This window comes from Geotrypetes seraphini, chromosome 16 (assembly GCF_902459505.1).
Source record: "Geotrypetes seraphini chromosome 16, aGeoSer1.1, whole genome shotgun sequence".
NCBI classification, from domain to species: Eukaryota; Metazoa; Chordata; class Amphibia; order Gymnophiona; family Dermophiidae; genus Geotrypetes; species Geotrypetes seraphini.
Window position 1 is genome coordinate 39924299 of NC_047099.1, and position 26652 is coordinate 39950950.

Below are 26652 nucleotides of genomic sequence, written 5' to 3' on the forward strand. Positions count from 1 at the left end.
AACACTTTAAATTGGACTACATCTGTTTCAGTCTTTTTATAGACTTCTTCCCCTCCCCTCTCTCTCTCTGATTCATGTGTGAAACATAAGATCTGTGGGCAGATTGGGCTGGAGCTGACATACAGTCATTGGCTAAGCAGCAGGTGCCTAGATCTGTTGATTTATTTCTGCAGAGGCATCTTTAGACCCCCATCCCACCCCCACTCATTGTGAAAACTACACCCATCTCCTTAGAGGAAAAAAGGGGCCGTGGTGGGGAGGGATGGAGAGAGGATTAGTACTGTAGTAACTAAGTGCAGCCTCTGACTTTTCTTTCACCGTGACACAAGCAGAACGAGGTGTAAGGGGTTCTCATGTAAAGTTCTTGTCAGCAAGGAAGGCAACCGTCATGGGAAAATGGTTTGAACTAGAACTCCATTAAAAGGGCATGAGGTCTCTCTCACTTCTTTTTACTGAATCTTAACTCAGGCTGCACAGCAGGGGAAACAGTGGATGACTGTAGGATGCTTAGCTTTTGGTTCTCTTTTAGTTTTAGAAGGTTATTTTGCAAGTGCTAGGAAAATAATATATCCGAGAAAGATTCTGAGTCGTTCAACTACAAGCCCTGATGGAAACTCTAGTACATAACAGCATCCTGTACCCAGGCAGCACCTGTTACTTTAGCTGTCCAACTCTGGCCTGATGGAAGGGGTAGCAAGACCATACTCATCTATTTTTCCATTATTTTGTAAAATTATCTCTTTACAAAGAAGGTGATAGACCCTCGGAACCGACTTCCGACACAGCTAGTAGGAGCAAAAACAGCTGCATTATTCAGTCCTACATGAGCTGGATACAAATGGGCCCTAGTGGCAGAAAAAAGAAGAATACCAAGATTGAATAAGACCTTTTGACAGCACAGTCAGCAGGTTTAAATGGGCACTCTGGGTAGACAATATCTGCCAGTGGATTATATGATTCTGTATTTTTCGTGAATGGCCAACCAGGGAGCAACTATGAATTAAAACAAAGTTGAAATGCTTTCAGAGAAATATGAAGAGGACATTCTTTTCAGCCATAAAACAGACACGAGGAAGGCACTGAGAGGTAATAAAAATATAATAAAGTGAAGAAAGACAAACCAATCTGGATGACAATCAAGAAATAAAGGATTGATTTGGCAGGAAGGAACTTATGATTTTTCACTGATTTGTTATTTTCAATTTAAAAAAACTGTACTGTAGAAACAGTATTAAAAAGGACATTTTTCCAAGATACAAGTTGGTTTTTGGGGAGGGGGAGGGGAAAGGAATGATGTCTTCTATGTCTCTCCCTCCATGTGTATCCTATGTATTCTGTTACAGGAGCATTTTTTAAATAAGCTTTTTGTTGGTTCTTGGACCAAGCTATAGACCTTACTATCAAGTTCCTCTCTCACCCAAATGCTCTGAAGCATAACCACCACTTTCTGTCCTCGTTTGTTATTGCAACCCGGCTGCACTGATTTCAGGATAACAACAGAATTTGTGCAACTGAAAATTCCTTTTCTTTGAAGGTGTTTCTGCCATGAAGCTTGTGAGGGTAAGTTGTGCTAATAAATGCTGCCAGACTTTTATTGTCACTGTGGTATGAATTAAAAACTCCAAATTATGCCCTACCTAAAGAGCTGTGGAATAAGAGGCCATTAGATGAAGTACAAAAATGGTAGGCTCTGGAGAATCATATAAAAAAAACGTATTTATGCGAAGACTGGTGGATGCATGGTTGGGAGGTGGTGGAAGCCTAGGAAGGACAGTTTAGGAGTGTTCTGAGAAGAAGGAGACCTACTTACAGGTAGACTCCCCTGCTCTGGGAACTCTTTCGAAACTGTCACTTGGAACTCCTAATTTGAACCCCTAGTGGCCAAACAGTGAAAAAACATTCAGAAATCACTGCATTCTGGTGCTACAAAAGTAAACACAGAATAGATGAGTCTTATGGTTCTTCTTTTCCATCAGATCTAATCTAATCTTCTATTTGTGTGTCACACATACCTAGTCATATGTTTTAATGCTTCCGTGACACCCTCCAACTCTGGCCCACTACATCTATTCTCTTCGGGGCTGAACTAAGACAGCAGAAGGCCAGATATGTGTCAGCACCTGTATCTGGGGATGGCCTGGTGATGAAAATCCAAATATAAAAAGCCCTCAATGGCCAGTGTTTAAAAAACAAACAAACAACTGACTACTGTAGCCTTCACCTTTACATATACAGTATATGTGTGTGTGTGTGTGTATATATATATATAAATGTTAATAATGACCATGCAGGAAACTGGAGAAGGCCCAAGAGATGAATGTTACACACATACACACAGAGTTGTGGCTTACCAGAATCTTATCAGATTATCCTTGTTGATTGTAGATGTCATTTGCGTGTGTGCTTGCTCTTCGCATAAGCGAGCTGAAAATAAAGGGGGAGGGGTGGCTGCAGTTTATTTGCTGGCCCTACAAGTAGACATTTTAAAAGGAATGATTTTTGTGCAGCCAGATTATGGAACAGAACACGCCTTAAACCCGTGGGTTAAAACCACGGGCTAGCACTACACTTTTGGCAGAATATATAAAAAGGGAGTTTGTATGCATATGTATAGATATTTTACAGTTTTGGAGTTTTATATTTTTTATTTTGATGGTTGGGATTGTAACCTCGATACTGGGATTTCAGGGCGGCAGAGAGCAGGAGAGTCGGCAAGGACAGTAAGCAACTGGTCCTCATTTCAGATTGGCAAACCCAATCAGTGTTTCTTCTTCTGCTTAGTGAATCAATAGCTTACTACTTATGCATGCCTTTTCCCCTCATTTGCATGGGTGGATCGGGTGGGAGATTGATCGGGCAGAAGGTTAGTGAATTGGGGAACAATCGCAGACTGGTTGGGACACAATCGGTGAGTTTAGTGAATCTAGGCCATTGTTTAAAAACTTCTTTTGCCTGTATTGCTACTTGTTATAAAGCTGATTTTCAAATCTAACAGTAATATTACAAAAAAATGAAATTGTGCAACAGTAAATAAAAAATAACCAAATCAATAATACATCTACAGTACTTCAATTTGAATAAATGTAGTTAACAGTAGAGGTCATGCTTGCAACATATTGTAAAGGTACCCAATAAATAGGTCAATAATGATTTAACAGGTTAATTGCTTAACAAGTGACATTTAACAGTATAAATTCATTCAGCAATTATGTATTACTGATATCTGATTCCTGTACATTAAAAGTAAGTTTTTTCCTTTTAAAATGCTCTGACTATAGTTTTTTACATTCACAATATTACATTAGTAGCCAATACTATGTTTTGCATCATGCACCATTTCTAAGTTAGCAAAGTTCTATCAGGATGCAGCACTTTCCACCAAACTGTAGCCATTTCTGGCAGAAGTTGTGCAGCCAACACCATCCTGCTCTTAAATTTCCGTTCCATGACATGACTGCATGATGCAGTTGGGGGGACTCCCTTAGTAGCAATAACGAACTGAATTCAGGCAATCCCAAAGCAATACATACGGTGCATAATGAGATGGTAGGATATGATATTAAAAGGCATGTGGTACGTTATTACTGCATATCATTTCTAAACGCACATAACAGAGCTTGACAGAGAGCTTACAATCTATTTTTAAAAAACAGGACAAATAACAGATTAAGGAGTATCAGGTATTATTGGTATACTGGATGGGCGTGTAGAGCATGTGATGATAAGGCTTGGGTTCATATTGCATGGGATCTTTCACTGTTTTAAACTGTTTCTGATATAGAGAAATGTTCTCTGTTTTAAATGAGAATATATACTGGTAAGCCACTAAGTGTGAGTTGCCCTTTATTCTATGCTCGCAGGCTACTTAAACGTCCACTCTTCCTGGTAGAAATGGCTATTTCTAGTGCTCATGCCCGTGTGATTCTTTCACTTGGCTGTGTCTGGCAGTTGATCTAAATTTAGTTGGTTCTATTTTGACACCCCACATACACACAGATCCCTCTGTTGCTCCAGTATCGCCACAATTTTGTAGAGGGAAGGGAAGGTCCGCAACGGAAGGAAGCTAGTCCAGTGGCATGCTGAAGAACTAGAAGATTTGCAAAATTCATCTCTTCAACATTTTCCCTTAGAGTGCATATCTGATTTTGACTTGCTGGGCCTCCAGGACAGTTTCTCTCAGCCCTAAAGCCTGTAATATCACCGTGCGCTGCCACTTTAATGGAGTGTTTCTGTTGGATTACCACTTTCTGGGTGAGTCATCTTAGCATTTCTGTGCTGTCTTAGGAGGGTTGGAATATGGGTAGTCAACCTTTGAAGTGTGAAATGGTAATGAGAAGGGTGCCACAAAGTTTTCCTAAAATGTATTAAATTAAGGCTTTCTTTTCAAGAAAGAACACTAAAATGCTGGACTATCCTACCATAGGTAGGACATTTAACCACTCTATTTAGAAAGGACCTAGAACCCCAGTCTAGAACCAGAATATCAGAGTTCCAAATTACAAAAAATAATTACTATTATACTTTTTAAAACATTTTGGCATTTTTTGCTTCGTTTATGTTTGCTCACTTCCACTCCCTCATACAGGTATGAAACTGTATCTCATAGAGTCCTCATGTCTCTTGATTTTGAGTTGCTTCCTCAATCTTATCTCCAAGCAAATCAACCCCTAGGCAGAGAATATTGGCTAAATGCTCCTGAACATTAGATACCCGAAGCCATGCTTGCCCACTCATGGCAATAGAAACTGCCAAAGTTCTTGAAGTCACGTACCATATATTTCCAGGTTTAAAAAATGTCATTAGTAGCATGTTGGAAAGCGTCTAGATAGTCTGATGGAATATATTGTTCAAATGCAGACAGCTTTTGTAGGAGTGCTTTCATGTAGAAAGTCATATAAAAATTATAACTCAAGATCCTGGTGCTCTGAAAGATTCCACGGCCATACTTGTCTGGAGTTCTTTTCTCTCTGCCAGGAGGTTACTGGCTTAGGTCTGGAGTTATTGGTCTTTTTCAAGGCAAACTCCACCAGAAGGGATTGATGTTGAGGTTGTGGTTCGTCGAACCCTAGACAAGATTGGATTCTGTAGATCAGGGGTGTCAAAGTCCCTCCTCGAGGGCCACAATCCAGTCGGGTTTCAGGATTTCCCCAATGAATATGCATGTGATCTATTTGCATGCACTGCTTTCATTGTATGCTAAGAGATCTCATGTATATTCATTGGGGAAATCCTGAAAACCCGATTGGATTGCGGCCCTTGAAAAGGGATTTTGACACCCCTGCTGTAGAGGGTGTTAAGTTTTCTGGGAGCTACTGGAACTAGTAAAGGTGTTTCCCAATTCTTGAGCATGGCTTCCTTCATTAGATTAAGGAATAGAAGCTTGAGGCAGTCTTTTGGCCACTCCTCATAATCTAGAGCAGGTTTAGGCAATTCAGGTCTTTGAGAGCCACAGGCAGGTCAGGTTTTCAAGATATCCACAATGAATATGTATGAGATGGATTTGCATGCACTGCTTCCCCCTGATATAAAGCATCCATAAGTTTTGCTCTAGGCTCAGATTCTGACTCAATTTTGATTGATAAGGCATGACCCATCTGTCTTATAAGTTTGGTAAAAGACAGACTCTCTCCAGCGGTGACCTTCTAGGGGGAGGAACAGAAGGGTCTGATGGGATGTGGTAGGATTCTTCAGCAGATCGCTCTCTGAAGAAGAGTGCTGAGATAGATTAGATTCTTAATCTTCGATGCCATACAGAAGAAAGGGGCTAACTAGATGCAAAGAAAAAAATATTTAACATTAGTTTCTTATCCCTCCCCAACAGGAATGGCTTCTGTGCTCACATTCAGGCAAACTCTTCCCACCTGTCCTAGGCTCACTGTAATCACTGGCTAACTATTGTTGGCTAACCCCAAAGGCAGGCTCTGAGACAGGTCTCAGCAGGCAGGCTTAAATGCAGTTTCCAGGGGCAGACTCCGCCAGTTAAAGTTCTCCAGGGAGAAGGGGGAGGCTGTTTGGGACTCACTTGTACCTTATTTTCTCCTTCTCGCAGGGGGTCCCTTATGTGGCTCTGCTCTCTGCTCCCAGAATCTCGCTCTCTGTCCCTCCTATAGCGTGGGCTTCTGCGGCCAGGCCCTTCCCCTCCCCCTCATCCAACTAGGCTCTCCCACCTCAATGTCCCCTAGGGCTCACCTCTTCTAGCAGGCTCCCTGCAACTGGTCAGTCTCTCAGCAGTTCCCCTTCTCCTGCAGCCTGCAGCTCTGCTCTGGCCCAGGCTTGCCTGCGTTTCCTCTTCCTCTGGTCAGCCTGTTTCTTCCTCACTCCTGCAGCATGGCTCCACTCTCTTCCATCCCAGGTCTTCATCTTCCTCTTCCCAGTCTCCCTTGGGGTTCTTCTCTTTCCTGGTATCTGATTGGCGCAGACTTGTTGCTGGGCAATGACTCTCTTTCTTTCTTCAATTTGCTCAAATTTTGCACCGGTCTGCTGTCTCCTCTCCATTTCCATGTGTAAGTGCTGACACCTCAACTTGAAAGCTGTCAGGTGTAAACCATTCATTTTTTCAGTCTGTATTTTTGTAAATTGGCTGATTCCACTGATCTCTAATAATAATAATAATAACTTTATTCTTCTATACCGCCATAGTCTAAAGACTTCTAGGCGGTTCACATTCGAAGAAGGCTGGACAATCATCAAGATACAGGATGTAAGAGAGGGTTACATAAGAATTTGGTAAAGGAACAGTAAAAAAACAGCGAAATTACATTGAGGCAGAGAGGGGGAGAATATATAATTTGGAGGCTTCTGTTTAGGAGATGAATCAGAAAATAATGGTATATATTGAAGAACTAATGCCAGTACTGGGCAGATTTGCACAGTCTGTGTCCCAAATATGGCCATTCAATTGAGAATGAGCTGGAATGGTTTGGATAGGCTGGAGTGAGCTTTGATGGAGACTTCAGTACATGGAACCTTTGCACAGTACCGAGCAGAGCTCTGGATTTCTGACTCAGAAATATCTAAGAAAAAGAATATTAAATTATAGAGAGTGTATGTTTGGGCAGACTGGATGGACCATTTGTGTCTTTATCTGCTGTGGGGTACCTCAAGGATCAGCCCTGTCACCTGTTCTATTTAATCTGTTTATAAGTCATAGTAAATGAGTTTTCAACCACAGAGGCCCCTTCTTCAGGTGTCAAACACAACTGGTTTATGTTGTTTCTTTTTTTTTTAAGAGGAGGAGGAGGTGTTTAATTACTTTTGTACAGAAGCACATGCTTTATTATTTTTGTGGACATTTTTCTTTTTCATAATTGCAAGAAACTGTATCCTTGGGTGAAAGCTATTTCAAAATGTAAAAGCAATAGAGGTTTTCTGCATTATTTAATTGTTCTGATTTTGAGTGATACTTAAATAGCCTGTACTTCCAAAATCAGACATAACTTAGGGTGGACCAAAGAAGTGAAATAGATTATACTGTTTCTGCTGCTGTCACACAATCTAGAAAAATCTGTTTTAAGTATTTAAATCATGTGTTTACAACAATATTCACAAGTTACTATTCTACCAATAAACTCCATACTAACACTGTTACTTCCGCAAAGAGAAAAATGGCCTTGAGATTAGATCATCGGGTCTTCAGAAACATACCTAAATGTTATCCCAACTCAACTAAGACAGTCAGACTTTTCTGGCCTAGTTTGTGTAAGCTTTTTTGTAAGTTTTGAAGTACGGGGGAGATAGATGAGTTGATCATTAGCTTTTTGTTTATTAAGAATGAGCTGATGGAGAGAGGCCATGCAGCAGACCTGATCAAACATGGAAAGTTCAAAAGCAATTGCAACATTCATGATCAAAGGGTGGGGTGGGGGGAATTGGGAGAAATCCTGCTGCATGCATAGGGGCATGAGATGCAGAACAGAATGGACAGCTTTCACTGTGGCTAAACTCACACAACCCAACAATGTTTTAAAGGAAGAAAAAACTCCTAAAATACCCCACCAACAATCAGTAGGAAATACAACAAGCTTTAGTTTGGTCTTCTAGAGGGACAGAAAGGTATGCGAGTATCCTTATTTTATTGACCGCTGCTAGTAGTATATGGACCCAAAGCATAGCTGAATCATTAAACTTCAGAAATGCCACAGCTTTGTCCTCAAGTGTGCTTAGTGCCGAAAAACATGAGGATATTGATTCCATTAGCTGGGGTTGACTCTATGATTTCTCTAGAAACAAGCACTCCTTCTGAGGATGCACTCAGCCTCTTGGCAATTCTTACACTCATTCTGTGAAGGAACATCTCATTATAGCTACAGCCTCCTCAGCTAGTTGAGGAATATTACATTTTCTGAGCATATCCTTCCATCCCAATATGCACTAAGAATAACTTAGAACAGGAACCTCATCCTGAAATCCTACAGGATTTCAAAGTGAGTTTGGAAAATTGGTACTGGGCATAATATTCTTCTTAGGCTGTTCAGGTAAGACAAATGCATTTACATTATTTATTCATTTTGCATAATTTTATGACAACAATAATCACATGGTGACTGATTTAGATGATTTAAAGGCTAACAATGCCTAACCTTGCCTCTGTAGAAAACAATACTAGTTCTGCATTTCATTGCTTTTCATTAACAATATTGTTAAAATGGTTAAATTAATATATTTTAAATTTAAAGGGGTCTTTTACTAAGGTATGCTAGCCGATTTAGTAAAAGGTCCCCTAAATTTGTAAAGCTACATTAAGAAGCTGGTTCACCAGGTTTTTTTTCTATTTTGTGTCATGAGAACTGGACTCTAAGGTGACAAAATTCTATAAACTGTTGGCAAGATTTTGGCATCAGGTTTCAGATTTCTTAAAATTTGATTTAATCGCTTATCCAATTTCTAAGCGATGTACAAAAATAAAAACGTTACAGACAATCAATCAAATCACTTTATATATACAGTCAGGCAATAGGGATGGAAGGGGAGAAGTACAATGAAGATAGGAAAGAAAGACATTTAAGGTAAAAACAACAGGGTGCGGGGTAAAAAGCTGAAAGAATCAAAGGGAGAATAGTAAAAGTAAAGCCATATTACTAGACGTTACAAATTGAAAGCGTCTTTACATAGGAAGCTTTTTATTTGCTTAGTGCTAATTCTGGAATAGCATCTTGGCAACAAGATTCCATTATAGAATTCTAGTGTAAGTGGTGTCCAAAGTTACACCAAGTCAATCAAAGTTCTACTGTTGGCATTAATAGTGCCCTGAAATGCATGTAACTGACCATATATACTTAAATATAAACCAAGATAACCTTTTTTCCCCTAAAAAAGGAAGAAAAAAGGTTGATTTAAATATAAACCAGGGGGGAGGGGGGTGTTAATATTCAAGTGCAGTGTCTTGCTCTGTCAGGCTCCGCACCCAGCCCCACTCCCTCCCTGCCAGATTCTGTACCCTGTCCCCCCTCCCTCCCAATGACTTGCAGACCTTCAACGTGCATGCCGTGAGACCTGGTGGTGCAACAGTGGCCGGGACAGGAGAGATCCCTCCCGCCTCCTGACCCAGCCGATTCTAAGAATTTTTACCTCCCTCCCGCCTCCCTCGCATACCTTTAGTATCCCTGGTGCTCCAACAGTGAACCAGCTAGCGGTTCTACAGGAGCAAGGGAAAGTCACTCCTGCTGCAATTCATCACAGGGATACATGGGGGAGGCAGGAGGGAGGTAAAAATTCTTAGAATCAGCTGGGACAGGAGGCGGGAGGGATCTCTCCTGTCCCGGCCACTGTTGCACCACCAGGTCTCACAGCAGGTCCGGCAGAGGCCTGCAATAGATTGGGGGGGGGGGGGGGCGGTCAGTGCTGACCTGAATATAAATTGAGACCTCCATTTTTGGGCCATTTTTTTGGCCCAAAAATCTCGGTTTATATTTGCGTATATACGGTATACAGTTCTATAAGTTACACGCATATCTCAGAGATACACCCATGACCCATCTATATATGCACCCCCTTGCATTTATGCAATAAGCCAGTGATTTTTAAACCTGTCCTGGGGGACCCCAAGCCAATTGGGTTTTCAAGATATCTCTAATGAATATGCATAAGGCAGATTTGCATGCCTGTCACCTCTATTATATGTAAATCTGCCTCATGCATATTCATTCATTAGGATTATCTTGAAAACCCACCTTATCTTCAACAATTACACTGGCTGCCAGTTGCATTCAGCGTACAGTACAAAGCAGTGATGATTTGTCATCAATTCCTCTATGGTACAATCCCTAAACTCTTCAAGAGTAAGATGGCTAATTATCAACCGAAAAGATCATTGCACTCTCAAAATTCAGTTCTGTTAACGGCGAATGTCAATCCAAATTATGTAGAAACCAGTGCAATGACTTTGTTGAGCAGGGGTGAAATTGTGGAACTCACTTGTAGGGCAGATACGGAAATGTGGTAATAAAAGTACATTTAGGAAATAACTTAAAACACAAATTATAAATGCCTTTTTTTAGGCATTGATTTTTCCCAACTGCTGATTTTCTGTGGACCTGATAATTTATGTTTATTTGTCTTTTATTTTGTTTTAAAACTTATGTATGTAATATTTTGTAAACCCTTTAGACTTTAGATGGTATAGAAATTTTTTAAATAAAAGAAATAAATAAAATATTGGTGTGTATTTAATAGACTAGTGCCTGAACAATCAAGTGGAGTTAGGAAATGGACACATCAACCAAAGATTCCCTGGTTGATGTGTCCTTTTCCTAACCCCACTTGATTGTTCTGGATTGTCTTTCTATGGGGCTCACCTAGCACTTACACACATAATTGCCAATTCATGGTACCAATCATATGCATAAAGCAAAGTTACTTACCTGCAAAAGGTGTTATCTGAATGCAGAAGGTAGATGCATGCACGAAGGGCCCTGAGCTGCCAGCGGGGGGTACTGGCAGGAAAGATGCTGGCTGATTGCCTACAGGATGTGCCTCTCGCCGCAAGAAGCATGTCCTGTAGGCAGTCAGCCAGCACTGGTACCTCTCCTCCTCCCCAGCATCACATAGTTTGCGATACACTGGTGTAGAAGATAATCTAGGATAGATGGAAGAAGACAGGTAATCGGATCCAGTGAGTCAGCATTACACCAGATGGTGAAACAAGTCAATTTGAAATGATAGCAGCGTTGAGTGGATGGCTTCCTATAGGCTGACACTGGTGGAGATAATGGTTGGGAGAGAAATAGCATGCTGTGAGTGCTAATGAATATAGACTGGGACGGAGCAGAGAGCTCTCATTCTGTATTAGAAAGGCTGGAAAGATTTGAAGTGTGATGAGGAACCATAGTTTATGTGGTTACTCAGGTTCTATAAGAATCATGGTGGCTTGATCCTGGTGATCTGAGTAGAGACAATGGAGGAAAAGCATACAGGAACTTCTTCCTCTAATTGAGAAGAAAGGTGTCTGATTCCAGATGACTGGGAGTATAGAGTCTGGAGCAGAATAGAGAAAGCTTGTGATTGTAGGGGGAAGTAAAGAGATCCACTTCTGTGGTTCTCCAATCTGCAAAAATCTGATGTAAAGTGTTGGAGTTGAGTGACCACTCATTCAGTTGCAGGAGCCTGTTCAACTTGTTGGCTAAGATGCTCTCCTTTCCTGCTAGGTAGACTGCTTTCAGAAAAATGTTGCACGGAATTGCCCAGGACCAGATTTGGATCACTTCTTGGTACAGCAGGCGAGATCCTGCACCTCCATGTTTGTTCACGTAGTACATGGCTACTTGGTTGTCTGTGCGAATGAGTACTACTTGATTGAGGAGACAATCCTGAAATGTGAATAGAGCATTGCAAATTGCATGAAGCTCGAGGATATTGATGTAGAGAATTCTTTCTGGAGAACTCCAAGAGCCTTAGGTATGAAGGCCAAGATGGCTTTTGTTGAGGTAGAAATGCACGAGTTTGAGTGGTGTCTAAGAGGGCTCCAATGATTAACCTATTGAACTGGAGATAGTTTATCTCTCAATAATTTCATAATTACATATTTATCTATGTATTTCTAATAGTATAATCAAATCAGTACATTTTTTTATATAACTGTAAAATTAATCTGAAAAGTTATTTTTCATGGTTCTTCTCATCACTTGAAGAGCGCAAACCCTAGTTGAGATTAACTGCTTGCAAGATGCCAGATTCCTTCATTTTGACTTGAATGATATAATTAAGGGACTTTCTTCCTGTAAGAGCTGAGTGGTACTTAGACTGTATATCACTGGTTATACATATTTTAGCTTAACATAAACTTGTTCCTCACAGATAAACTAAACTAAACTAAACTAAACCTTAGGTTTTTATACCGCACCATTTCCATGGTCGTGGAGCTCGGCACGGTTTATAGGGATGGTGATAAGAAAGGAACTCCAGGGAAAGGGTTAGATGAAGATCGGAGGGGAGAAGAATGGTGGAAAGATAGGATGTGGGAGAAGGGGAGAGGTTAGATTTTAGAGAAAAGCCAGGTTTTCAGATGTTTGCGGAAGGGTTGGAGAGCACTCAGGTTCCGAAGGGGGGAGGTGAGGTTATTCCAGAGCTCGGTGAATCTGAAGAGGAGGGAAGTCCCCAGTTTTCCTGGGTGGGAGATGCCTTTAAATGAGGGGAAGGATAGTTTCGATTTTTGGGTAGGTCTGGAGGTACTAAGATTCGAGGAATTCCAGGATAGAGGAATTAATGGAGGAAGGAGGCCGTGGAGGATCTTGAAGGTTAGGCTAATGCATTTGAAGTGGACTCTGGAAGTTATTGGAAGCCAGTGGAGCTTGGAAAGGAGGGGTGAGACGTGATCGAATTTACTTTTAGAAAAGATAAGTTTGGCTGCGGCGTTTTGGATCCGCTGGAGTCTGTAGAGGTTTTTCTTCGTTAGGCATATGAAGATGGAATTGCAATAGTCCAGTCTGGAGAGGATGATGGATTGGACGAGAACGGCAAAATGATTTTGATGGAAACAGGATCTTACTGATCTCAGCATGTGAAGGATGAAATAGCATTTTTTTACCAGGGAGTTGAGGTGGTCGTTGAAGGACAGTGTAGAATCAATGATGACGCCTAGGACCTTATTGGAGAATTCGAGCTGCAGAGAGGAGCCAGAAGGCAGTGGGATTGAGGGGGGTAGCTGAGCTAATTTTGGGCCAAGCCAAAGTAGTTTTGTCTTGGATTCGTTCAATTTCATTTGGACGGAGTGGGCCCAAGATTGGAGGTTTGAGATACAGGAGGATATGTTCAATGGGAGATCGGTGAGGTTCGAATCAGTCTCGAGAAGGACAAGGATGTCATCAGCATAGGTGTAAATTGTTTCAAGGGGGGATAGATGGAGGAGTTTTAGGGAGGACATATAAATGTTGAAGAGGATAGGAGAAAGAGGTGAACCTTGCGGGACTCCACAGATTGGTGTCTAGGGGGAGGAAGAGGTACCATTCATGTTGACAATGTAGGAGCGGGAGCGAAGGAATTTTGAGAACCATTCAAGGACGGTGGAGGTGATGCCAATCTCGGAAAGTTGGTAGAGTAGAATGTCGTGATGGACAACGTCGAAAGCGGCAGAGAGGTCAAATTGCAAGAGGACAGCGAACTTGTTGCGGGAGTGAAGTTGTTGTACCTTAGAGATTAGGGAGGTTAGTAGGGATTCGGTGCTGAAATTGGGATGAAAGCCGTATTGGTAGGGTAAGAGGATGGAGAATTTCTCTAGGTAGGATGAGAGTTGTGTCGATATGATGGACTCGAGCATCTTGGTTAGGAGAGGGATATTTGCTATTGGGCGATAGCTGGATGGAGTGGAAAGGTCGAGGTCGGGTTTTTTCAATAGAGGGGTTAAGGCAATATGACCCATATCTGGGGAGAAAAGGCCCGAATGTAGAGCGGAGTTTAGGAGTTTGGTAATGGAAGAGATGGCTTGAGTGGGTATTTCCTTGTAAAGGTAGGAGGGGAAAGGGTCTAAAGAACAGTTGCAGGATTTCATTTTGAGACAGAGTTTGAGGATGGTGGAATCGGATACTTGGTTGAAGGCAGCCCAGAGTCTGTCGGCTGGGATAGCGCTGGAGGCCGATAGAGTAGGGTTGGGGTCAGAGAGCACCAGGGAGTTGTAGGATGTCTTGAAAACTTTGTGAAGTTACTTTCTGTAGTCCATTATACACCATTTTCCATTACATTGCCTCTTCCTCCAAAAAGCCTGATGTTGTGTAGCAGGCAGCAGTCACAGCTGATCACTATTAGTAATGCATTCCTCTACGTGACAACACAAACGACATAGCTAATAACAAATGCTAGGGGATGAACTGCATATGGACAGCTGGCTTGCAATGAATGGATCAATGGAAGCTACATCGGCAAAGAATAGCGGCTGAATATCCCCAGCCCTAATTACTCACCAGCACAAGGTGCTGACAGTCAGATGTACTGTAGGCAGATGGTGTGTTGAGTTTTTAGATAAGTAGGGCAGGGGTCCCTTAGAGATTTAATTATATATATATTTGCTGTGGTACAGATTTAGAGGCAGTATATACATTCCTGAAAATAAACCATAAGGAATGTAATCTAACATTAGGTTTATAGCATGAAATACTATAACTCACAGCTGACAAGAAAACTGAAGTCCATAGAAACGGTTGAGGGTAGGGGGCTTCTTGTGGTTGATGTAGCAACAGAGTTATTTATAATTCCCAGCCACATTGGAGAGTTGGAGGGTATTCTGATGGGTTAACATAGAGCTTGAGCCATACAAATGCTATCTTAGGGACCTTCTGGTTTTTTTCACCATTTGTTTTACTTTCTAGTTTTTGATTCTCGTTCATTCACAAGGACTTTCCTTTGGCTGCACACATCCTGCTGCTAAACTCTGGTTCATCTGCACTGTCTGGTTGCAGTCTTTGTTACTGATGCTATAGCTAATTATATGAAGATGCAGAAAAGAATAAAGCCCAGGCCTAAACTCACCAGAATAGAGTGTTCATGGACAAGTTATTGCATATTCTTCTTATCACTCTGCCAAGCCATCAAGAGCCTCTTGTACAGGTGACCCACAAGATGGTCTTTGGGTTTGTTTGTTATTAAAACATAGGCTGAATGTAAAAACCATGGAAAACCCTTGCCATTTCTTAATACTCCATATATTCATTTTTTTTAGGTTCTCCAGTGTAACACAGCAAGAATCAAAGTGAGAAGGGATAGAGAGAAACACAAATGAGATTCCATCTTAACTTGAATGGACCGGTATGGGGAAATCAGTGTTCACCAGCTCTCCAGAGCAGTCAGTGTGTGTCCGCTTCATTCTCAAAGCTCTACTCTTCCTTCTTCTGTGCAGACAAGGTAGGAATCCTTCATGATATTTGAACCCTGTGTCTATTTATTTATAGGCTGTGCTCTGGAAATCATTGCCAGAGAATATGGTAAAAGCAGTTAACATATTAGGACTTAAAAAAGGTTTAGACCAGTTCCTGGGAAAAAAAGTTCATAACCCATTATTAAGGTGGAATTATTGGGGAATATCTGCTAATTATTCCTGAAATAGCAGACTGAAATCTATTTTACTCTTCTGGAATCCTTCCAGGTAACTGTGACTAGATTAGCCATTGTTGGAAAAGGGATACAGCAGGGGTAGGGAACTCCGGTCCTCGAGAGTCATATTGCAGTCAGGTTTTCAGGATTTCCCCAATGAACTGCAAGGTACAGGTGGAATATAAGCCAGTAATGTAATGTAATGAATATGCATGAGATCTATTTGCATGCACTGCTTTCAATACATATTCATTGGGGAAATCCTGAAAACCCGACTAGAATACAGCTCTTGAGGACCGGCGTTCCCTACCCCTGGGATACAGGGTTTGACTGATCTTTGGTCTATCCCAGGGGTAGGCAATTCTGGTCCTCGAGAGCCGGAGCTAGGTCAGGTTTTCAGGATATCCACAATGAATATGTATGAGATTGATTTGCATGCACTGCCTTCTTGAGATGCAAATCTATCTTAAGCATATTTATTGTGGATATCCTGAAAACCTGACCTGGCTCCAGCTCTCGAGGACCGGAATTGCCTACCCCTGGTCTATCCCAGTAAGACAATGCTTATATACTTACATGTACTTATTTTATTTGTATATTACTGAAAAATTGACTAGTAACCCCTATATACACTGTGAAGATAAATTTTAATCTTTATGCCATGGAGACAGTTAGGCTGGTCTTGCCTTCTACACTACTAAAACAAACAATAGTCTCTCTAAGCTGCACATCTTTCAGCAGGAGGCCGTGCAGCCAGTGGGGGCAGGACCAACACCTCCCTCACTTACCACTCTCCCATTTTCTACCGCTGCTTCTTTCTCAAAATAGCAGCACCAGCGGTAAATTGAAATAGACCGGCTGCAGGACCTTCCCATACATACCCATAGCTGCAGGCCCGCCCTCTCCTATGTCACTTCTTTCTGGACAGAGCTATCAGCCATGGATATGTATGGGAAGCTCCCACAGCTGCTGCTTTGGGAAAGCAGCAGCAGTGGTGGGGATGCTAGAGGGCAGACGCTGGTACAAGTGGGGTAGGGGAGAGAGAGGGGACACATGCTGATGGATATGGGATGGGTGGAAGAAAGGGGGCAGATGGTGGAAAAGAGATGGGGAGAGAGGGGGTAGACAATGGTAGAAGTGGGGTGGGACAAGAGAGAGGGGCATATTTTGTATAGAAGTGGGAAGACAGATTCTAGATAGAACGGGGGAGAGAAGGCAGATGTTGGAGGATGGGATAGAGGAGAGAGATGATAGAAAGGGGGAAGTGAAAGAGGAGATGCTGGATGAAAGGTGAGGGGAATAAAGAAGGCAGATGTTGTATGGAAGGGGAGAGATACAAAGAGGAGGGAAATATTAATGGAAGGGGAAAGAGGGGAGATGTTGGATGGAAAGAGGAAAAGGGAATAAGCTGTTTAGAAGGAGGGAGACAGAAGCCTGGATGGAAGAGGAGTGAAGTGAAATAAGCCCATCTTTGGTTCTTTAAAATATATGGAAAATCTGCCCGAGGCTTCGGGCAGCACTGGTTCTATGGTCCAAACATCCAACAGTCTTTGTAAAGTGGTATGCATGTCAACCACCTTGTCTAGGCGCCCCGCGGGAGAGTTCAGCACTAATCTATCAGAGGCTGGGTAAATGCCAGCTTGTAGCTGGACTGAATAATGTCCAGAACCCTCAGGGCAAACAAAATCTGAACCCAGGCCTGTAGAAACACTGAGAGCTTGCCTTCTAATGCAGAGGGACCTCCCTCAGCCTGGCATCATTGTGACTTCTTGACAGAGGAAGCAATATGGGAGGCGGAGGACTGGATATGCTCGGAACCAGAAAACCTCTGTCCGTAACTCTAGAAAAAACGCTGAGTCGTGGAACTGGAATACAGGAGAGAATGCCTGTAGCCACAAAAATTAGAATGTACTGGACATCAAGAGGGTCTGGATCTACTGTCAAGCATGGTCTTAGAACAACTGTCCACCATAGAGTTCATGAGGTCATCCAGGTCTTTGCCAAATAATAACTGGCCCTTAAAAGGGAGCCTCACAAGACTAGGATGGGATAGAGGTAGGATGGGTAGAGAAGAATACAGTAGCCCAGTGTCTGAGCCAGAGCAGTCTGTGAGCAGATATCAAATCTGCCGACGCCTGAACCAGCACCCGAACAAGGACTTTTTGGGTTGCCTCCTTTATTTTGTCCCTAAAAAATTCATCTCTGAGGTATGGTATGTTGGCTAAATGCTCTTGGACTATGATATCTAAGTCAGACACTCAGAGCTATGCTTGCCTTCTCATAACAATGGATATGGCTGATGCTCATGAGGTGACATCAAAGGCATCAAAGACAGAGCATGCCATATACTTCCTCATTTCCAGATCACTGGAGATGTGCTGAAATGCATTTAATTGGTCTTCAGGTATGTATTGTTAATAGTGAGACAATTTTTGAACTAGAGATTTAATGTAAAATATCATGTAGAAATTGTAACTGAGTATTCTACTGGTTAACATGGTATTTTGAAAGAGTCTAAGGTTCTGCCCTCTCTACCTGGATGAATGCTGGCATATGTTCTTGAACTGCTCCTTTTCTTCAATACAGACTCTACTAGAAGGGATTGGTGCTGCAACTGAAGCTTATCAAATCCAGGGCAAGACTGGACTCTATACAAGGTGTCTAGTTTGCACGGAGCCACTGGGACTAGAAGGGGTACTTCCCAATTTTTGATCATAGTATCTTTCATCAAATTATGGAAGGGAAGTTTGAGACAACCTTTGAGCATTCCTTGTAGTCTAAAGCATCGAAGAGCTCTGCTCTAGGCTCAGTCTCTGATTCCATTTTTATTGGCAGAGATTGTCCCATCTGCCTGATGAATTTCGTAAAGGAGAGACTTTTGGTGACCTTCTGCGAGGAGGTGTAGAAGATGGATCTGATGGAATTTCATAAGATTCTTCAACAGATACAGGTAGGTCTGAGTAATCACAGGAGGAATGGTGAGATAAATCAGAATATAACCCTGTTATCTCAAATTTCAAAAGAAACTAAAGACTCTCCTCTTCGACGCAATTCATTCCATTGACAATCAGTAGTTTCTTCTAATTCTCAGATTTCCTCCCCTCCAATGTAAATTGTATTTCGAATATCTCCTCAATACTTCTCTGTAGAGGACTTCACCCCTTCCTCCTCCCCTGCTATATGCCTTCTCACCCATTTCTTCCATCTTTTGCTTATTTCTTGAATTGTACGTTACCTTGAATCTGGTTAGCCATAGAGTGACTCACAAATCGTAGATTAGATTAGATTGCCTCGGAGATAGAGAGCATCGAGATGGACGCCAAGGTGAATGTCAAGGTGTATGTTGAGGCAAGTGTGCAGGACAGCATCGACTGTGTCATCAAGGAGAGTGTTGAGAAATATTCTGAGATGTTTTGCGGCATTGACCCGATGAGTTTTAGATAAGGAGGAGGAACTGTAGTTTTTCGATGATGCAGTTCTCCTGGATTGGATTGTATTTATTGAATTTGATATACCACTTGTACATGAGTACAAGTGGTATACAAAGCTAATAATATAATAGGCACATTGAACTACCCTCTCTGTCCCAGATGGGCTCACAATCTAAAGTGCCTGAGAGAAAACCATTGCTTGTATAAAAAATAAATTGGAAAGAAGAAGAACTCCCAGAGAAAATAACCAAAGTATCCAGGAAGGATGAAAATAAAGGTTACATTTCAAAAAATTAAATAATAGGTAACAAAATGAATATATAAATTATAATCAAGCAAAAATAGAAGAATGAAGATAAAAGAAATAAAAGAACATAAGAACATAACATAAGCAATGCCTCTGCTGGGTCAGACCTAAGGTCCATCGTGCCCAGCAGTCCGCTCACGCGGCGGCCCAACAGGTCCAGGGCCTCTGAAGTAATCCTCTAACTATACCCCTCTATTCCTTTTTCCAGCAGGAAATTGTCCAATCCTTTCTTGAACCCCAGTACTGTGCTCTGCCCTATTACGCCCTCTGGAAGCGCATTCCAGGTGTCCACCATACGCTGGGTAAAGAAAAATTTCCTAGCATTTGTTTTGAATCTATCCCCTTTCAACTTTTCTGAATGCCCTCTTGTTCTTTTATGTTCTGAAAGTTTGAAGAATCTGTCCCTCTCTACTCTCTCTATGTCCTTCATGATCTTGTAGGTCTCTATCATGTCTCCTCTGAGTCTCCGCTTTTCCAGGGAGAAGAGCCCCAGTCTCTCCAATCTTTCAGTGTACGAAAGGTTTTCCATGCCCTTAATCATTCTTGTCGCCCTCCTCTGGACCCTCTCAAGTATTACCATATCCTTCTTAAGGTACGGCGACCAATACTGGACACAAACCCAATAAAAAAACAGTTCTGTTAGAACAGTAAGCTGGTCCCTGGAGTGGCCTGTCATTAATCCAGTCCAGATCTTCCTGAGAAAAAGGAGTTGATGACTATGACTTGAGGCAGCCGAAAGCAGGACCCTCCCCAGTGGGCCGAAGTAGGAGGAAGCAGACCAGATAAATGGATGCCAAGAGCAGGACCCAGAAGAAGAGGCAGGCCACCAGCACCACTCGGCTGCACAACACTCATGCAGGCTCCATCGACTTAACTGTGCTGCTGGTGAACTAAAGGAGGGGCGAATGGCACACCCAGCCAATAGCACCACAAGCTCCATGAAGGCCGATGCAGCTCAACCGCATGTCTACCAGGGAGCATAACAATATCCACCCCAGCAGTAATAAGACCAGGCTCTGGAGGAAGGAAGTCATCGGCATGGGGAAGGAGTGAGAGAGACAGGTGGTCGTCAAGGGAGGAGGGGCTCAAGAAGCAATGGCAACTGAGAGGAAGAAGAGAAGCAGGCAGAGGAAAGCTCCCCAACATCGGTACAACACATCAGGTGGATCCGCGGCTCTCATCAGCTGTCTCCGTCCCCAGTCAGAGAGGGAACATCATATCACCTTCCCCAACAATGTCGATTTCAGACCCTGGGGGGAGGGAGCCATCAACATGGTCATCAGGTGCAGCGCGGTCTCACAACTAGTGCAAAGGGAGACATGCCGAAGTCAGGATCCTGTCTACCTTGGAGCAAAAATCAGTAGGGACCCACAGTCAGCTCCGGACACCAAAGCCAATCTCTGATCTCCTCCAATCCCCCGGCATCCCAAGGAATCTGCCCAAACTGCGAAAGGTAAGAGGCCTTCAACCGTTGGATCAAAGAAATAAAGATCAAACAGGAAGAAATAAGTGTTGAAAAATAAGTCAACAGTGTGGAGTCTGAGATCTAGCTCTAGATGGTAGGTTAGAGGTTACTAAGACTGGGCTGGTACTGGATGCGCTGTGGCAGGTGCTTGTACTGCATGTGACTAACATGCCAGCCAACAACCTCTCCACCAGTTTACCAATTTGATCTTGTAGGGATGGCACCGGTATCGTGATAGATATCAATACAGATGGTGCAGGACACGTTGGGTGTCGAGATGTTGGTATCCTTGATGATGAGGCATGCCTCAGAGGGGAAACCATTTGCAAGGATGGCGATCTTGTCTCAGTGTATCTGTGCTTGGGATGCACTGATGGTGCAGACCAGGGGTGTCAAATTCCAATCACATAAGGGGCCGAAATCTAAAACAAAGGCTAAGTCATGGGCCAAATTTTCTATTAAGATACTTAGTCTTAGTAGAAGTATAGATCCTTCCTTACCCTGAGACACCATATCACATGCCATCCTCATTCATTAATCATGTTCTGAAAATAACAACAAGCGCTGTTAGGTACTTGTGTGGAACGCCCTAGCTTTTACACTGGGATTGGGTTTTGACACTTCTGATGCATGTACTTGGCACATATATGTAGACGCCAAATTACAAAATTCTCCATCAGGTTTCTATATGAGGTAGCAGAGTGAAGAAGCATCAGTGAGATTTGAACCCTGGCTTCCCTGGTTCTCAGCCTCCTCCGCTCCATGATAACGCCATTAAGGGAGGCTGCAGGTCATGCATTTGATATACTGTCTTTCTGTAGTACAATCAAAGCAGTTTACATATTACATTCAAGCACTGTCCAATTTTATGAGAATCATCAGTTTTTTTTGTAATATGTATTAAGACTTTTGCTGGACTGTCCTGATTCTTTCGCTCTCTCTGTACAGCGTGCTCCCAGTGTAAGATCCTGAGGTGCAACTCTGAATATGTGGCTGCTACGCTGAACCTGAGAGGTTCCAACAAAAATGTGGCCTACTGCAATGCTTTGCGCTCATACTCTCAATGCACTCGCAAAACTGCCCGTACCTGCCGGGGGGATCTGGTCTACCACTCTGCTGTCCATGGCATTGAGGACCTCATGATCCAGCATAACTGTTCCAAGGAAGGACCCACATCACCACCTCGGCCACGCCCACCAGTGCCCAAGCCTGAGGGCCCTGAGATGCCAGATGTCTGTAACTATGAGAAAAGTTTTAATTATAAGCATGGCCAGAGGCCCAAGTATGTTCACTGTGGGGTTTTTGGAGACCCCCATGTTCGGACCTTCAGTGATGAGTTCCATACATGCAGAGTAAAAGGTTCTTGGCCACTGTTAGACAATAATTACTTGTTTGTGCAGGCAACCAGCTATCCAGTAGCCTACGGATCCAATGCCACTGCAACTGGAAAGGTAACTTCTGTATAAGAATGGCTGTTCTGTATTGAACTTTCTGCTTTCTGTACTCTATATTCAAAATGCCATGGTGCGCGCTTGAAGTATGAAGTTTCAAGTTTATTTAAAATTTGAAATACCGCCTATCTAAAATGTATAAGCAGTTTACAGTAAAATATCATACAAAAATAATAAATACAAACTAACACATGCAGACAAGACAGAAACAAAGGAAAATAAGGACCAGAACTCCACTATTTTGACAGAAAAAGGGGGGAGGGGAAAGGGCCTGTCACCATCCATAGCATACTCCTTGCCACATAGCTCTCATTAGAGAGTCATTGTTCCATTATTTCATCTCTTCTACCAAGTCAGTCAAAGCTAGCCTCTCTGTTATGCATGACTCAGCTCCTCTACACTTTTCCATCTGTCTCTCATTGAGAGATACATTCAAGGTTTCGCTTCTTACTCCTTTCCATCCATATTTCAGTAAAGAGCCCCTAGGCATAGTTTTTCCGATTTTGTTTTTCTCCAACATTTCTTCCCAAACTTAGCCAAGTAATAAAGCACTCACCAGTAGCTGAGAATATCCCTCTCTCAATAAATACTATAGTACTCATGATGCTCGTCAGTCAGTTCTAAAACACTCTAACACTCCCACCATCCCTGTTCTTGTTCCAGAATCCACTAGATCATTAAGGGGGGAATTCATCAAGGGGCACTAATTGATTTATGCTAAGACGCCAATAGGAATGTAACACAATTAGCGCATGCTAAATCGGTTAGCACCCCCTTGAACTAGCACTGTTAGCTCAAACTACATTAATGTACTCCATCCACAATTAGACAGCAGGTTGTTGTGTTTGAGATATTGATGTTAGGAGTGGAAACACAAGACTCCTTCAATACCAATCCCAGAGAGCACCAACACTACTATAAAGATGAAATATGTGATGAAAGGAAAAAGTTCCCAATGCTCAAGGAATATGCTCTGAACAGCAGATCAAATAGTTACATCATAAGAATTCTTTCTTCATAAATCAAACAAAAATAATGCTAAATAATGTTCAAACCAAATGATAACAATCGTATTATTTGTAAACACTGAACACATCTGGTTTGAACATTATTTTGGACTATTTCTGTTTGATTTATGAAAAGAGATTCTTATGATGTAACTGTTTGATCCACTGTTCAGAGCCTATGACTCTGATGTGTGGAGGGCCATAATCAAAAGAAAAATCTAAGTCTGACTTGGACGTAGGGATCTAGTCACCCAAAGTTGGCACCGGTAAAATGTCCGTTCTTGAAAAGGATGTCTACACTATTCGGTTTTTCAAAAGTCGTCTATCTGAACGTCCAGGCGTTTGATCGTCCAGACTGCCACTATGTCTATCTTTATACCACATTCTCAACCAAAAATTCGCCCAAGTCCCAAATGCCCAGAACAAGACGTTTTGGACATGGGAGAGGCCAACATTGTGATGAATTGGCCACCCAGACATGGCAACAGAGCAGTGGGGCACCTTACAGGGCACTGCTGTGAACTTCACAAAAAGGGTGCCACATAAACATCTCACTAGAACTCCCTTACAGGTTATGGTGAGCCTCCCCAAACCCACTATACCCATGTCTACAACCACAATAGCCCTTATGGTTGCAGGTGGCACCTATATGGCAATACAGTAGGGTTTGGGGGGAGTTTGTAGTGGTTAGAGTGGCTTAAGGGCCTGAGTCACCCTCTCTATGGGTCACTAGCCCACCCCCAGGCTATTTAAGAGACCTGTATGCAGCTCTACTAGGCTTTAATATACTAGGTGATGATGTTCTGGAGACAAGTATCTTTGTGGGGGGTGAAGGGGTCAGTGAACACTGGGGGAGTGTGTGGGGGTCTTTACTTATCTGGTCACTTTCAATACCTTTTGGGCACTTGTACCTGCCTTTACATGGTCTTAACTCACAACATATAAGTTTCTTCAAAAATTCGATTATCCCTGCAGGACGACTAAGTCTAGGTCGGCCCACATCCCACCCTAACCACTCCTCCAAAAACACCCCTTTCAGCTCTGGGCGCACAGCGGCATTCAGAGGCCTAAAATGTCCAAAAAGCCATTTTGATTATCGGCACGAGGACAACCTGTCTTTTAGACTGTCCAAGTGCCGACTTGGGCAGGTTTTGATTATGAGCCCCATAGCATATTCCTCGAACAGTGGGAGCTGCCTAGTTGCTGAACTTTTCTCTCATCACGTACTTCATTTTTATAGTAGTGACGGTGTTCTCCTGGTATTGGTATTTATGATTTACCTTAGGGAATTTTTTTGTTTGAAGTGTTAGCAGGGAGACAGCATGCCACAAGGCATATGCTACTGATATAATCCTACTGTTTTTTTTCTTTTGATATTTTTAGCTCACTATTATATTCAAAAACATGAAGGAGTGCATTGACCAGAAGGTATATCAGGCTGAAATAGATAATATGCCAGCAGCCTTTGATGATGGGTCGGTAAATGGAGGCGAGAGGCCTGCTGGTAGCAGCCTAGCAATTCAAGAGAAAGTACCTGGGCACCAAATTGAGATAAAAGCTGCTTATATTGGTACTACCATAGTGGTCCGCCAGATGGCACAGCAGTTATCCTTTTCAATTCGTACAGCTGAAGAGATTGCTCAATCCTTCACAGAAGAGCAGGATTTACAACTTTGTGTGAGAGGCTGCCCCCCCAGTCAACAGATTTCCAGGACTAAATATCCGCCTAAGTCTGCGGCAAGTGCCATAGAATCTGCCAGAACTCTGTGTAAAGCGAAGCTGCCAATAGAGGATGTTTACTTCCAGTCCTGTGTGTTTGATGTTGTAATGTCAGGCGATGACAATTTTACATTTGCTGCTGCCAGTGCCTTAGAAGACGCCAAAGCATTTCACCCTGATGTTGAAAAATTGCATATATTCAAAAATGTGGCAGAGTGTAATCACTTGACCCCACCTCTTGTAGTTTTCCTGACTGTACCTTTTTTCTTCATGCACTTTTAAACTACTCTGTAGGTGGAAAATGTTGCTTTTGTGACAAGTACTTTTCCTTAGAGAGTCACACCAATGAAGAGTCACTTTGGTATAAACATGAAGAGAAATCACATCAGAAGAGATATTTCTGAGATGTAGGCTAGTTCTATGGTTTAGCCATTACCATATATACTCAAATATAAGTCAAGACCCCCATTTCCCCCCTCCAAAGGAGGAAAAATGGTTCACTCGAATATAAGACGGGAGCTTAATATTCAAGTGCCATGCCCTGCCAGGATCTGCACCCAGTGTCCCCTCCCTCAAGCCCTCCCTTGCCAGGTTCTGCACTCATCCACCCTCTCTGCCAAGTTCTGCACCCAGCCCCCTTCACTCCCTGCCCTACCAGGCTCTGAACTCAGCCCCTTTTCCTGCCAGGCTCTGAACCCAGCCCTCCCCCCCCTTCACTCCCTGCCAGGCTCTGCACCCAGTCCCACCTTTGTGCCCTGTACCCTCTTCCCCCTCTTGTCTAGTGGTAGGCTGGGACAGGAGGGATCCCTCCCGTCTCCCTTCCCGTCCGAGACTAACAATTACCCCACTCCTGCTCCCTCCCTCTGTCGTGTACCTTTTCCCTGGTGGTCCAGTGGTGTATCCCGCGCTGAACCCTTGCTGCCGATCTTGCAGCCAGTGGCGCACCCAGGCCGGTATGCAGGAGCGAGCTTTTCGAGCTTCTTCCCAGCCCTGCGCCGCCCCCTGAATGGCTGCCATAAGAGCTGCGAGAACTGGGGTCAGCCTTTCAGGAAGCGTTGCAGGGCCGGGCGGGAGCTTAAAAAGCTCGCTCCTGCGTGCCAGTCCAGATGTGCTGTTGGCTGCGAGATCAGCAGGAGGGGTTCAGTGCGTGATACACTGCTGGACCACCAGGGAAAAGGTACACGATGGTGGGAGGAGGGTTAATTGTTAGCATCGGCCGTGAGACAGGAGGGATCTCTCTTGTCCTGGCCTAACAGCAGGCCTGCATCAAGTACGGGAGAGGGACAAGACCCCCATTTTTGGGCCATTTTTTGGGCCCAAAAATCTCATCCTATATTTGAGTATATACTGTATTTTAGATAACAACTCTTTTGCATGAGGTCCTTGCACAAGTGAATTTTGTGCTGGTGGGACATATATGGCAATCTTTTCCTTATTTACAATACATTTTGGGAAATATATAAACCATCAGTCTGTATGTTAACAATGCTTCCATCAGGAGTGCTTAACTTTACAAGAATGTCCCAAGAAAAACATTTGTGACATTTTTACAGTAGTAAAAGCCCTGTAGTTCCATTACAACAGGCTGTTCTTGATATAAAGAAAAATTTCATAACATAGCAATATTGTCTAGGAAGATATACTGTAAAAATACTAGGGCAAAAAAACCTCATGGGTTAAAACTTAATATACTGTAAAGAATGTAATACAGCATGACCAGTAGCAATGTCAGAGGGGCAATCTCTTTTTTTCTGAC

General features: G+C 42.8%; 1 protein-coding gene across 2 annotated transcripts; it reads left to right on the top strand.

Annotated features, from left to right (window-relative positions):
• Positions 1-323: 323 nt before the first annotated feature.
• Positions 324-25450, top strand: HJV (hemojuvelin BMP co-receptor). Of its 2 annotated transcripts, none has more exons than XM_033924963.1 (4): positions 324-1560; positions 15146-15327; positions 21668-22170; positions 24561-25450. In XM_033924963.1, the coding sequence occupies exons 2-4, from the start codon at positions 15234-15236 to the stop codon at positions 25176-25178; spliced, it is 1215 nt and encodes a 404-aa protein (XP_033780854.1). In that variant the 5' UTR covers positions 324-1560; positions 15146-15233; the 3' UTR covers positions 25179-25450. The 2 variants fall into 2 exon arrangements, with proteins under 2 accessions (XP_033780854.1, XP_033780853.1); XM_033924962.1 differs by lacking the exon at positions 324-1560 and adding an exon at positions 3988-4251.
• The last annotated feature ends 1202 nt before the right edge of the window (positions 25451-26652 follow it).

Bases quoted from the DNA above. Each gene is read 5' to 3' on its own strand.
- HJV (XM_033924963.1), top strand. From the start codon at position 15,234: ATGGGGAAATCAGTGTTCACCAGCTCTCCAGAGCAGTCAGTGTGTGTC. The intron at 15,328-21,667 runs GTAGGAATCCTT...CTCTCTGTACAG, and splicing joins CCTTCTTCTGTGCAGACAAG to CGTGCTCCCAGTGTAAGATC. The intron at 22,171-24,560 runs GTAACTTCTGTA...TGATATTTTTAG, and splicing joins ATGCCACTGCAACTGGAAAG to CTCACTATTATATTCAAAAA.